The sequence below is a fragment of the Triturus cristatus genome, chromosome 6 (assembly GCF_964204655.1).
Source record: "Triturus cristatus chromosome 6, aTriCri1.1, whole genome shotgun sequence".
Taxonomy (NCBI): Eukaryota; Metazoa; Chordata; class Amphibia; order Caudata; family Salamandridae; genus Triturus; species Triturus cristatus.
The window spans coordinates 1,312,372,624-1,312,384,714 of record NC_140589.1 but is presented as its reverse complement, the minus strand read 5'-3'; the positions used below and the strand labels follow the sequence as shown (position 1 = coordinate 1,312,384,714).

General features: G+C 43.2%; 1 protein-coding gene across 1 annotated transcript in view; it reads left to right on the top strand.

The window, feature by feature from the left end:
* The window catches only part of LOC146821350 (alpha-tectorin-like), a 289,031-nt gene that overhangs the window by 268,116 nt on the left and 8,824 nt on the right, over positions 1-12,091 (top strand). Inside the window, exon 8 of the mRNA XM_085609343.1 lies at positions 634-748. Within this exon, the coding sequence (XP_085465469.1) occupies positions 634-748 (115 nt within the window). The remainder of the gene's footprint in view (positions 1-633; positions 749-12,091) is intronic.

Sequence of the window (12,091 nt, the reverse complement as noted above, 5' to 3'; positions counted from 1 at the left end):
AGAATTCCAATAGAAGCCCATGTTGACACCAGAACATGGGCTTCTATGGGAATTCTCTGCGTTATATTATCAAGCCCATTATCGCCGCTTTAGCGGCAGTTTTCTGCCGCTAAAGCGGCGATAACTTTAACACCGTTTCTTGATAATAATCCCCCTAATTTGTTTGGAGCCTGTTAAAAATGTTTGTTTAAATCATGTCAGGATTACAAAAAGTGCGTCATTTGTGCTTTCTTAACTACTGATATATTTTGGAATATTTGTCAGTCCATTTAAAGGTATTTAAATTTTGTGCTAAAAAAATAACATCCTACACACAACATTTCCTTCACACTCCTTGTTCTCCAGCACGATTTTCACAAACTTCTCTTTACAAAATCCTCTTACCTTGTAGCCAGAGTTCGAAAAATAAACGCCAATGTACATGTTTAACAATAAACAGCATTATACGGTGTATTTTATTTAAATTATTCTATTGTTATTTTGTTGCTCAAGTAATGTTTCGTCAAGGGGTACAGGAAAATATAATGCAAACTTCAATAAAAATCAATAAACTTTACAAAAAGGCATTTTCTCTTGCTGTAGACTTTCAATGCCCTGCATGTAATTGATCTGGTGTGGAAATGTATTTTCCAGGATTGCAGAAATGACAGCAAGATAACCAGAACAAAACGGAATGCTGCGGCCACTCATACCATCTCTTATGGACCAATCAGGAGAAAGCAGATGGAGGAAGGCGAGACAGATTTAAGTAAGACTCTTAATAACGCTTAATTCTAGCACCCTAGTAGAGAATGGAAATATACTGTAAAAGTTAGGAGGATTTGCCCGCAACAATCTAAATGGACAAAAAACATACTGTAAAAAACGTTAACTTTTTTTTTTAATGGTGTTATTTGTTTTGCTTTCGCTCTTTTTTCACGGTATTTATATTGGATAAATACTGTAGAGTGAGTAGATTGAAAGGAAGACTGATTGTTAGTGATACAAATAAACCTTCGCAAATTATGTGTATTCAAAAACCTTTGAAGGAGGACTAACCCAGAAATACCCACAGCCACTCCTCCAGCCTTCGATATGCAAATTCATATATTCCAAAGTAGTGGAAGAATTTCTGTGCTGGAAAATCCATTGTACAAAGTTGTTTGTCCACCTTTTCCTACTGTTTACCAGGAATGTGGCTTTTCCCTTGAAACAATGTTTTTTGCAGAGGTCTGTCTCTCTTTCATTTTGGGCTTGCTGCTTGATTGTGCAAGAGCTTGGTTAGATGTCCCTCTTCATGAAGTATGTACCTAGTTTTAAGAGTATGAACAAAGACTCAAGAGAGGTGTGCCAGTCTTCCAAGAGATCCAGCAAATATTTTAAGTGTGTCCTGGCCTGGGAAGCTCTGCCCCCATGACCAGCTCTTTGTAGCCTCTCCAAGTTTGTCCCGGGGCTTCTTCTGGAAAAGGATTTTATGCCCTTCTTCTCTTTTATGAAGCTGGGGTTCACTGCTACTCTTCAGGATCACCCCCATCTCTTGTGTACGGACTGCTCAGCGCCCTGAAGGAAGCCAGCAGGGGCAGGTTGTCAGCACTAGCATTGCATTACAACGCCTCATTGTCCATCCATTGAAGAGAGTCAGCCTGATAGGCACTCAAAACATCTAAGTCAGGCAGCCACACGCTTCATACGTGCTAATGTGCAGGTGCCATGCAGCAGCCAAGGTTTGCAAGGCTGAAGATCTCACAACCGTGAGAGCAGTGACATCCTCCCCTGATGACAATGAGGAGCATTACTGATAGAGTCAGTCATGGGCATTTTAGTCTCTGAAATTCTCAGGGCTGACTGTCAATCATTACAGACTCATGCCACCCTTTCCCAACTCATCACAGAGTAGGGTGGGATCAGCATGCCTCATTGGCCCCACTCTGTGATGAGTTAGGGAGGGCGTATCCCTATTGTCACCCAATGCCCCAGTGCTCTATTGGCAGGTAAGTGCTTCATTGAAATGTTGGGTCTATGTGTGTACATATGAATATATGGGTGGGTGTGAGTATATGTACATGTGGGTGCTTCTAAATAGATAGGTGTGAGTATGTGTGGCTGTGTGTGTGTGGATGGTTGGAAGTGAGTGAGTATGTGCTCATGTGTACCCACCCCACAATTTATAAAATGAATCAGCCACCACTAGAAACCAGCCCCCTTCCAAGGCAGGTGTTGTATTGTCATCTTTGCCTTTGTATTCTTCTCTTGGTGCTATGTCCCCTGCTGCTCAGCCAAAGTGACAGTGATTTAATTAGAATGCTGGTGTGTGCATGGTTTGAGAGCGTGTCAGTTGAATGCGTGGGCTGAGCAGCAAGGGTGTTGCTCCCGGTGGGGCTTCCATATTACCATATTTCCCTGCATCCTTAGACTCCTTCCTTATGAGTAATCCTGATCCTGTTTCACCTTACTACTGGCTACCCTGCATCTTCATCTACCACAGCGGGGCTATGTAACAAAGGGGTACAGTGGCCAGTGTTACTGGCTCCTGATGTTGTTTGGGGAGTAGCACTCCATGGCTCTTCTTGTGTTGCTGTGGCAACCTCCTGTGAAGAATCTCAAGTAAAGAGAATCAAGCACTCCTAATCTCTCAAAGATAATCCAATAACGTACTCAGCTTGTAGCGTGCATTAGGGTTTCACTCTCTGATCCAAGAGTGTAACAAACGCATGATTCAAAAGCGTTCCCCAACGGGGTTTGTCCCCTCCTTGCACTGCACTGATGGTAGAGAGCGTTTACACGCATCTTCACCGACCAAAGAGCTCTGCTCTTATCATTATCCCCTGACGAAGAGCCAACCCGGCCCGAAATGAATCGGGATGGGATGGATTACAGTTGTTTATAGACAAGCTCTTTGATTTTTGAGAACTGTATTCACTGTTCAGCATTGGAATTAATGATAATTACCCATAACAACCAAATGGAAATTCAATGAATAAATTCTTTATGAAAACTCGATTCTTGAATTGTGATTTATGAACTTTACAGAATCCCTACTGGTTAGAATCTTCAAGCAGTTCAAGGAGGAGACAAACCCCTTTGGGGAGCGCTTTTGAACCTCCTGTGAAGGACAAATGGCTACCAAAACAACAGCCTCTATACTTCTCACCCTTCCAATATGCCATATTCAGCACTCCTGGTTGGCAATGCAGTGCAATACAGGGGGGGGGGGGGGGGGCACCGGGAATGTGGCTAGTCCACAGCTCTCTCAGCCATGCCCCCATTGAAGGAGTCTACTAATGATGGAATAATTTGATTGAGCTATGCAAATTAAGTTTTAATACATGTTTACAAACCTACATTAATGTCCTGATTACATTACATTAATTATTGGCCCCAATAAATAACAGTACCCTGGGCATCGGTATTTATCTGGTCTCATAAGAAAAACCTCATATTATAAGTTTTCCCTATTGCATATGGGGAATAACATACAGATGCTGGTGCTCACTGAACCAAAATCAGCATAATGCATATTTCACTGGGCTTTTTTGCCTGCTAAATTTCATTTTGTTTAGCCTGTTTAAATTTAACGAGCGGGCGGACATTTATTGCACACGGTAATTACTGGGGGCATTAAAATTCTTTCAAAACATAATACTGTGACCCTTGTGCAAACAGGTGTTTGTTCAGGGGCTGCAATTTGTAGGGGCAGTAGAAACGAGGGCCTGAGACAAAATACCTGAATTTTTTGAATGACATAATTCTAGGTTCTTGCCTTCTGTACAAAAAATAGTTATAATAGCCTACTTCATTTCACATTTCTCATGTAATAATAATTCCTATTTGTAAAGTACTAACATATCACCCCTTGAGGTTTCAAGGTGCTAATGGCCGTCGGGGAGATTTAGTGAGCTATTGTCCAGAGTCACATGATGCTAAGCTGAGCTCCCGTAGGGATCGAACAGTGAGCCCAGCGCTCCGGAGTCGGTAAATGTTCTTTGGAATTAAACACTGAGGTCAGATTTAGTAATATTTGATGCAACGCAGCAAGACAACTTGCTGCGCTGCGTCAAGTGGCGAGAGCAGGACCTTATGAAATGAATCAGGAAATAGTCTATCCTTTCAAGACTATTTGGTATTTTTAGACATGACACCTGGTCAATCTCTAATAAACATACTTTTTGCCCACGTAGTCATTTTTATTACACTTTCACCACATAGCACTGCACACACATTTCAGCTTTAATTTCGAGTCTGAATTAGGTGAATTACACACTGTGTCAGGAGTCTCTAAATGCGGGGATAAGCAGGTTGGGCACTCAGCAGAGCCGGCTGGCTCGACAGTATGGGCCCAAACCTTAACCCCTCTGAGTCTCAGATGACGAAGCTCCGCCGATAAGGGTGGGCTGATGGACTCTCAACTTTTGACACAGTGTTGTATTTACTATTCGGTGAGGTCCCCATTTTGTTTATAGCCTTTGAGTGGCCCATTGTTCTATGTTGTTGGACTGAGTACCTTTCTGTAGTTGTTTTCTGTGTTGCTTAGGGAATAAAGGTACTTTAGTCGTTAAACTAGTTCCCTTTTGGACCCTTGTATATCGCGTTTTCTTTGAGAGCAGGAATTGCCATATTTACTAAGATATGAGACATTCCTGCTCTCTTTCTGCACGGCACACTGAGTGCTGCCTAGTGTCAACGCATGCATTCTTGTGCCATGGTGCAAGAGTGCATGTGTTGTAAACAGGATTGTTTTTATGCAGGAATGGACACTTTGCTGCTCAAAAACATTTCTCAGAGGGATTTCCAGGAATAGGGAATGCAGCACAGGTAGAAAGAAGAAATAACGAAGATAAATAAACCTATTTCTCCTCATAACGTCACTGTTGGGATGGCATAGCATTTTAATGCATTACCAGGTGTATTTTCATTAGATGGAAGTTTTGCTCTTCGGAGATGCCCCTCTCCTGTGGACCCCTCAGTGGTGGACTCCAGAACTTGGCACCCCCCCTACCCCGGCGACCACAGTCAAGAACCTCGGGGTGTTCCTTGAACAGTCCCTCTCTATGAGAAAACACGTCTCACACACAGTGGGCTCATGCTTCCACATCATGGGCCTTCTCAGGAAAGCGTTTCCCTATCTCCCGACTCCACTAGAAAGACCCAGACCCTAGAACTGAGTAAGCTAGATTACTGCAATGCCCTTCTGATCGCAGCCAATTAGTCCTCACTAGACCGCTTGCAGGTGATACAGAACACCGCCGCTCGCCTGATCCTAAATGCGCCCTACAGATCAGCCTCTCTCCCTCTCCTTCATCAACTACATTGGCTGCCCATATGACAATGCGTGAAATTCAACATATGCTGCCTTACTCACAAAGCGAAATTGGGAAATGGCCCTTCCTACCTGGCGGAGAGACTCCACCACTCCACTCCACACCGGACTAAAGTAAGAACAGAAGGAAAATGCTTCTCTTACCAGGCTCCTCGCATCTGGAATCAACTCCCGCTCGCCATAAGACAATGCCCTGACCACTAGAAGTTCAGGAAAACTCTGAAAACTGCCCTGTTTCTAGCCTGAAACCCCGATCAACGCTTCACTGCAATTCCAGAGCGCTGAGATACCCTCCCGAGGGTGATTCAATGCGCTATATAAACAAATCAATCAATCAATTAGTAAGTCTAGGAATGTGCCAGAATCCATGGGTGGATGCAATGGAATTCCCACAATCCACCCGTGGAACGTCTTCCCAATGCAGAATACATCAGATTATTCTTGCACAGCGCACACCAAGAAATCAAGCATTGGAAGGTGCTCTCATATATGATATCAAAGAAAAAGGAGTCTTTGTTACATAAAAAATTTGCCTAGGGTCACACAATTTGGTCCCAGGGTTTATGGTTTCACGTTATGCAGTTCATTCATTAGATGGCTACCTATTTTTCTTTTTAATGCTAAAGGTTTATGCTTTGCTTTTAATTAAATTCCATGATCGTAGAGCGTGGGTGGCAACCACAAGCCACATTAAATCTCAGCTTGTATTGGGCTTGAGGGTCCAAGATGACTGAAGATTCTGGAGATGGTCTCTGTCTTTCCCTTGATTTCGTTTAAACACAATCTCAGTGTTGAGGTTACCATCGTCTACTTGTTCCTAGCTCAAAGGTATTGAGTACTGAATTATCATTAACTTCCTGTAAAGTTTACACCTGCTTTTTATAATACGTGCATACATTTTACAGCCTTAAAAAAGTCGCATAGATGAAACACTTATCGGCTGTATTCTGAGTGATCAAGAAGACTTATATTATTGTCTTTGTCTCTTTTTGTGGATAAATATGAACTTTGAATAAAAATAGCGAAGCTCATACTTTGTATGGAATTCAGTTGAATTACCACCACCCCTCTCTTGGAATCTAAAATATGGTGTGCTCTAGACCTTCGCATAACATGGTTCAAGAGGACCTCTAGCTGAGCTATAGCCAGACTTCTGCCTCAAGCCTGACTTAAGCCTTAGGAAGCGTGCCCACCTCTGTCTGTAGCGGAGTGCTAATAATCCAACTAACACTTAACGTTTTTGTAAATGACCCTCAACCTCTCTGTTAGTGGCATGCTTCATCATCGGCTTTCATTCTGGTACACTAGCAAACCCGAGTGGGCTCGACCCAGGTGGAGGGTGCCCATGGATATTTCTTGTTTTGTAGGGGAATGTACACAATAAAAATACCTAGGGTCTACCCCAGTTACTCCTTATTTAGAGAGCTTCTGAGTAAGTTTAAAAGGAAAGTAATGGGGATGTCACAGGATATATTTATCCAAGCATCCTTTGTGTTGACATTTTTCCGCTGCATTTTAGCGGCCTCTAAGGGTCCACAGCTTTCATCAGGACTCTTTAGTTGTCCCTCTCACTGATTTAGTCCTTTTATATGTTAGGAACAGTAACATGCAGGATTACTTAGCTGAAATTATCCAGTGAATGTAGGAAACATAAGGTAGAATGCATCACACATTGAAAGAGGAAATAAGAAGCCGGAACAAAAGATTTTTCTCCTCATTACTCCATGATCTGAGAGGCGTACCGATTTGACACATTCCCAGGGCTACTAACATTTGTACATCTGGAATTGCATCAAATCCATGGGTGGTTGCACAGGAACGTCCAGCCTCAAAGCTAGAAATATAGCATAATGCAGGTCAAGCAGGTGTGTTGCATATACAAAAGTATAAATACCAAAGGAGGGACAGGGGCTTTTTTGATAGGTCCAGCATACATGCCGCTATAAATGTATGGCAAGAGAAAGGAGTATGCGGTTCCTAAGGAAGGCGTTGAGAGGGAGGGGTTATAGCCCAGGTGCCAGGAAGTGGAAAGAATGGCTGGGGGAATAGCTCCTTTTAGGAGCAAGAGCCCACACAGCCCCCAAAGGATGTCATGCTTCATCATCGGGCAGCTCCCCGTTGGGCCGGCGCTGCAATGCCCAGGGCCCCACAGGGGGCTCTTTGCCAGAGGTTTTCCCTTTTTGCTGATGTGAAGTCTGCTGGGTGTGGGGGCAAAAAAACTGGTGTGAGTAGAGACGGGAAAGTGCAAGAGTGAATTAAAAATAGCTATAGAAAACCCACAAGGAATCCTTTATTCACTGGGTTTCTATGCTACATTAAAAGCAAGGACAAGAAAGTCGTGGCTGGAAAGGGAAAAAGTATATAACATCTCTAGCTCAAATGGGAATGTGTGTAGTGAATGGGGTCAAAAAGTTTCATGCTTGTTTAAAGTCCAAGGGATCTCAGCATTTTGTCAGGACCAAGGGATCCTCATCTACTCTGACAGGGATGGACAGTATATGTGGTTCTGTGAGTGAAGTGCGGTACCCTGAGATCTGGACTCGTGATGTAGCTCAGTGCAAATTACAAACAAGATATCTTCAGGATACACCTAGAGGTGGGAGAACTACTGGCCCCCTCGCGTCGATCTGGGTATTCGTGCAGTGGCGAGAAATAAAGCCGCAGTGAGCGCTCCTCCAAGGTATACGACCTACTCAAGTCTAGTAACACGTCGAGTGTGGGCCTTCCTTAGCAACCGCATAATCCTTTCTCTTGCCATTTATTTACAAAACCCCGCAAGATGATACAAATCTGAATTAAGGCATTGTGCTGAGTCCATCACCATTCATGATTCAAGGACAATGCATCTCCATAATAAATTTGACCTGAAGTTTTGAGCTGCTGATAAAGTGCTCTAGTGCAGTCCTTGCTCACTCTCACTGAACTAGGGTGCCATGTCAAAGCAGACCCCTGTGATCCCCCTGTCTCTTGTACCAATCTTTGTGAAATGCATCCAGATGGCTGATAAGCTTGTTGCTTCTGACACAAAAGAGCCTTCCTGGTTACACTCCTCATTGAATTAACGTCACCACGTATGCATGTGATGTCCCACATCAGAGCTCATTCACTATAATCCTGTATTAATTTACTCATGACGGGCCTCCCCATCCTCTCATGTTTGCATGATCGCGATTGCCTGTTAAGCGTATTGTCACTAGGTTTTGAGGGACTCATTTACAAGCCAATTGCGCCGCCGGTGCTTCACTTTTTTTTTACGCACCGGCAGCGCAATGGGCTTGCCCATATTTACAAGACCACGTAAAGTCACCCTGCGTGATTTTTCATGGCCATGTAAATATGGGCCCCTTTCACGCATTACTCTGCATGAAAGGGACGTTCCATGGGTATTGCTGTGGATGTTCCGACGCAACATCCATAGAACCTGACACATTCCTAGATTTACAACTTTTTGTAAAGCTGGGAATGCGTCAGAATCCTACGCCTCCCCAAAAAAAAGCCACCATTGAATATTTTTGCTGCACAAAAACAATAATCCCCTCAACGCAGGCACCCTTGCAACATGACACAAGGGTGTCTGCGTTGGCGCACAGCTGCTGTTTGTGCGCAGGGGAAAAGAACAGGAACGCTCCGTGTCTTATAGATATGGCGCATTACTTGCCTTTTATTTTGACATGCAGCAGAAAAGCTTGCTGTGCTACCGTGCATCAAAATATAGTAAATGAGTACTTGAGTTATTATGGAAACTAGTACACAAGAACGAAAAACATTTTAATTACACATGCTCACAAATTTGCGGGACAGTTTATTACACTCTATAGTGGGATGTTATGTGGAAATATTATCCAATAAAAGGCGAGAGATTGTCATAAAGAAAACTCTTTAAGAGCAACTGTATAGATGCAAATGGGATGGGAAGACAGCCTGTGAAAAGCAGATAGACATTTAACTGTTTTACATATGTGCGAGGGAATTATAGGTGCTGAATGTGGTAATTATCAGCAAGAGCGATATTGTATTGCTAAACCCAGCGTTGTTCTCTCTCTTACTAATGTGAGTGTTTGATTTGTATTGGAATGCAATTTTTCTATAATTACCCATTCTAAATCATCATGGAAGTGTCTGTGGTCTCTAAGCTTTGTTTGCTTGATAATGTAGCATACTTCATTATCATGTATCGACAACCGAACGTGCAGGATACAACCTGCAACAATTTGACAACAATCTTTTGTCCTGAAGCATCAAATGTAGCTGGGTATCACCAGCGTACATGTGGAAGACGGGAAGCTTAGCTGTTAAAGATGGTAGCCAGTGGGGCAATGTAGATGTTAAAGTAGGGTAGTCTTAAAGCCAATTTCTAAACGCTTTGCAGGCAAATATGGTCATGAAGTTTCACTTGGTGGTGGATTGATGAGAAGGTAGGTGAACCTTTTTAGAACTGTACCCTTGAATCCCATGCAGTGGAGAACACTGTTGAAAGGTGTAGATACAGTGAGCATGATCAAGGTTAATGTGACCCTGAAATTTGCCAGTTAGCTGCTCTACTTGGATGCCCATGAAGGTGGTTCCCAAACCTTAACTGGGGCAGAAGCTCGATGGATAGCCGCTTAGTAAAGTGTGGTGAGTTCAAGAAGAACGAAGTGCTCATGTATGATTGTAATTTGCAAGAAGCTTATGAAAGGATACATCTGTGCTTCTATCATCCCCATATCATGGCAAGTAACCCCTGAGAAAAAGTGAACATACTTCATGGAAATGTTCCCAGTTTAACAAATAATTAAATAATAAATGAATAAAACACTGCATCTTGTGTAAATGTTACAGATTTATGTATTTTCCATCAAATCATTTTCAACTACTGTTGTCACATCTACTATTCATTGTAGCATCATCATTCCCTACAAACTGAGCCTAGCTGAAAGACTGCAGAAACACTCTGTGGATAAAAAGGCCTTCCTCTAACTGTGGGTGGGTGAGCTGGGGCAGCTGTACAAGGCACAGGAAAGAGTATTGGTTAGTGTTGGTCACTGCAAAGGGTGACATGTTTTCCATATAGAGACCTAATGCCAGCAAAAACACAATATATATATATTCATTTAAATGATATATTTGATCTGTTTGGATATTGAAGAAAGGAGAAAATATATATCTGTTAGAACTGTCAGCCTTAGGGTGGTGTTCTCCCCACCTTTTTGCCTTTCTCTTCCATGATTTTTTATCTCGTTTTTGCTGGCATTAGGACTTTGAGCTCTTTACCACTGCTAACCAGTGCTATAGTGCACATGCTCACTCCTTAAAACATGGTAATATTGGCTTATCCCCAATTGGCGTATTTAATTTACTTATTATTCCCAAGTAAAGTGGAACAACATGTACACAGGGCATGCAAATTAAATGCTACTACTGGGTGCTGCTGCACATATTGTGACACCAACTTAAGTAGCCCTGTAAACATGTCTCATGCCTGCCATTGCAGATCCCGAGGGGCCTATTCACCATTCCGCTGCCCATGGTCAAAAGAAAAGGGCAGGAAAGCGCTGTATCTATGAGATACAGTGCATTCCTGTCCTCTTAAACTGCACCAGCACCAGCACACATATGGCTGCCTAGCACCAACTTAGGGACCCTTGCACCATGGTGCAAGGGTGCCTGCATTGAAATCAGGTTGTTTTGTGCTGGAAGGGGCATCTTTCTTCACAAAAACAACCATTATGCCACCCCTGGGGAGGTGTAGGCTTTTGATGCATTCCCAGGTTTCCAGCATGATGTAAATCTAGGAATGTGTCAAATACCATGGGTGTTATTTGGGAACACCCACTTTAATGCCCATGGCACGCCTCCCTATCGCAGTGTGAGGCAACGAAGCGACTTGCACTGTGCTGCATTTCCTCACACCAAATCTACGAGGCCATGAAAAACCATGCACTGTGGCATTACATGGCCTCGAAGATATGGCTCGGCAGTATGCGCAACCGTAGCGTCATTAAAAGTCACGTTTTGGTGGTGTACAGTGCTTGTGAATGAGCCACTGTGTGTTCAGTTTTAAACTGCCATTGCGACCTGGCAAAAGAAGCCTTTTGCCAGGCCCAAACCTTCTTTCTAAATACATATGTCCCCCCTAGGGTAAACCCTGGACAGCCTAGAGAGCAGGGTGCAATGTAGGTAAAAAGTAGGACATGCACTTTTAAGTTTTACATGTCCTCGCAGTGAAAAACTCTTAAATTGATTTTTCACTACGGCAAAGCCTATCTCTCCCGTAGGATAACATTGGAGTTGCCATATTACATTTTGTAAGGGTAATTTCCACATGGAAAGTGATTTCCACATGGAAAGTGATAGCCAGCTCATGTTTAGTGTTTCTGCAATAACAATTTTAAATCCTAACTTTTGGTGAAGTTGGATTTCTGAAAATGCCACTTTTAGATGTGGGTCCCGTGCCACTGGAGTCGCTATCCTGGCTGATGGGGGGTGAAACCCCAAAACCGGTCCTAGGATGCTAGTTTCCAGTCCAGAGAAGACCTGGCCCGGTAGTTCTGGCAGGACTGTTCCCATTGGGTGCAGGGTCAAGACTGATTTGCATATGGCTGGGTTCAAACTGGAATGACATGGGGAGCAGAAAATGATGGATTTAGGCACAGATCTCTGTACTGGAGTGAATGTATGACATTGTTCTGCATTCTGTCCGTCAATTGTTGTTTTTGCATTTGTCACCCCGAGTGGGATGATTATGCCCAGACGTGGGTCCCGTGCTCTCCATGCCACTGGAGTCAACCTATCCTAGCTGATGAGGGGTGGAAA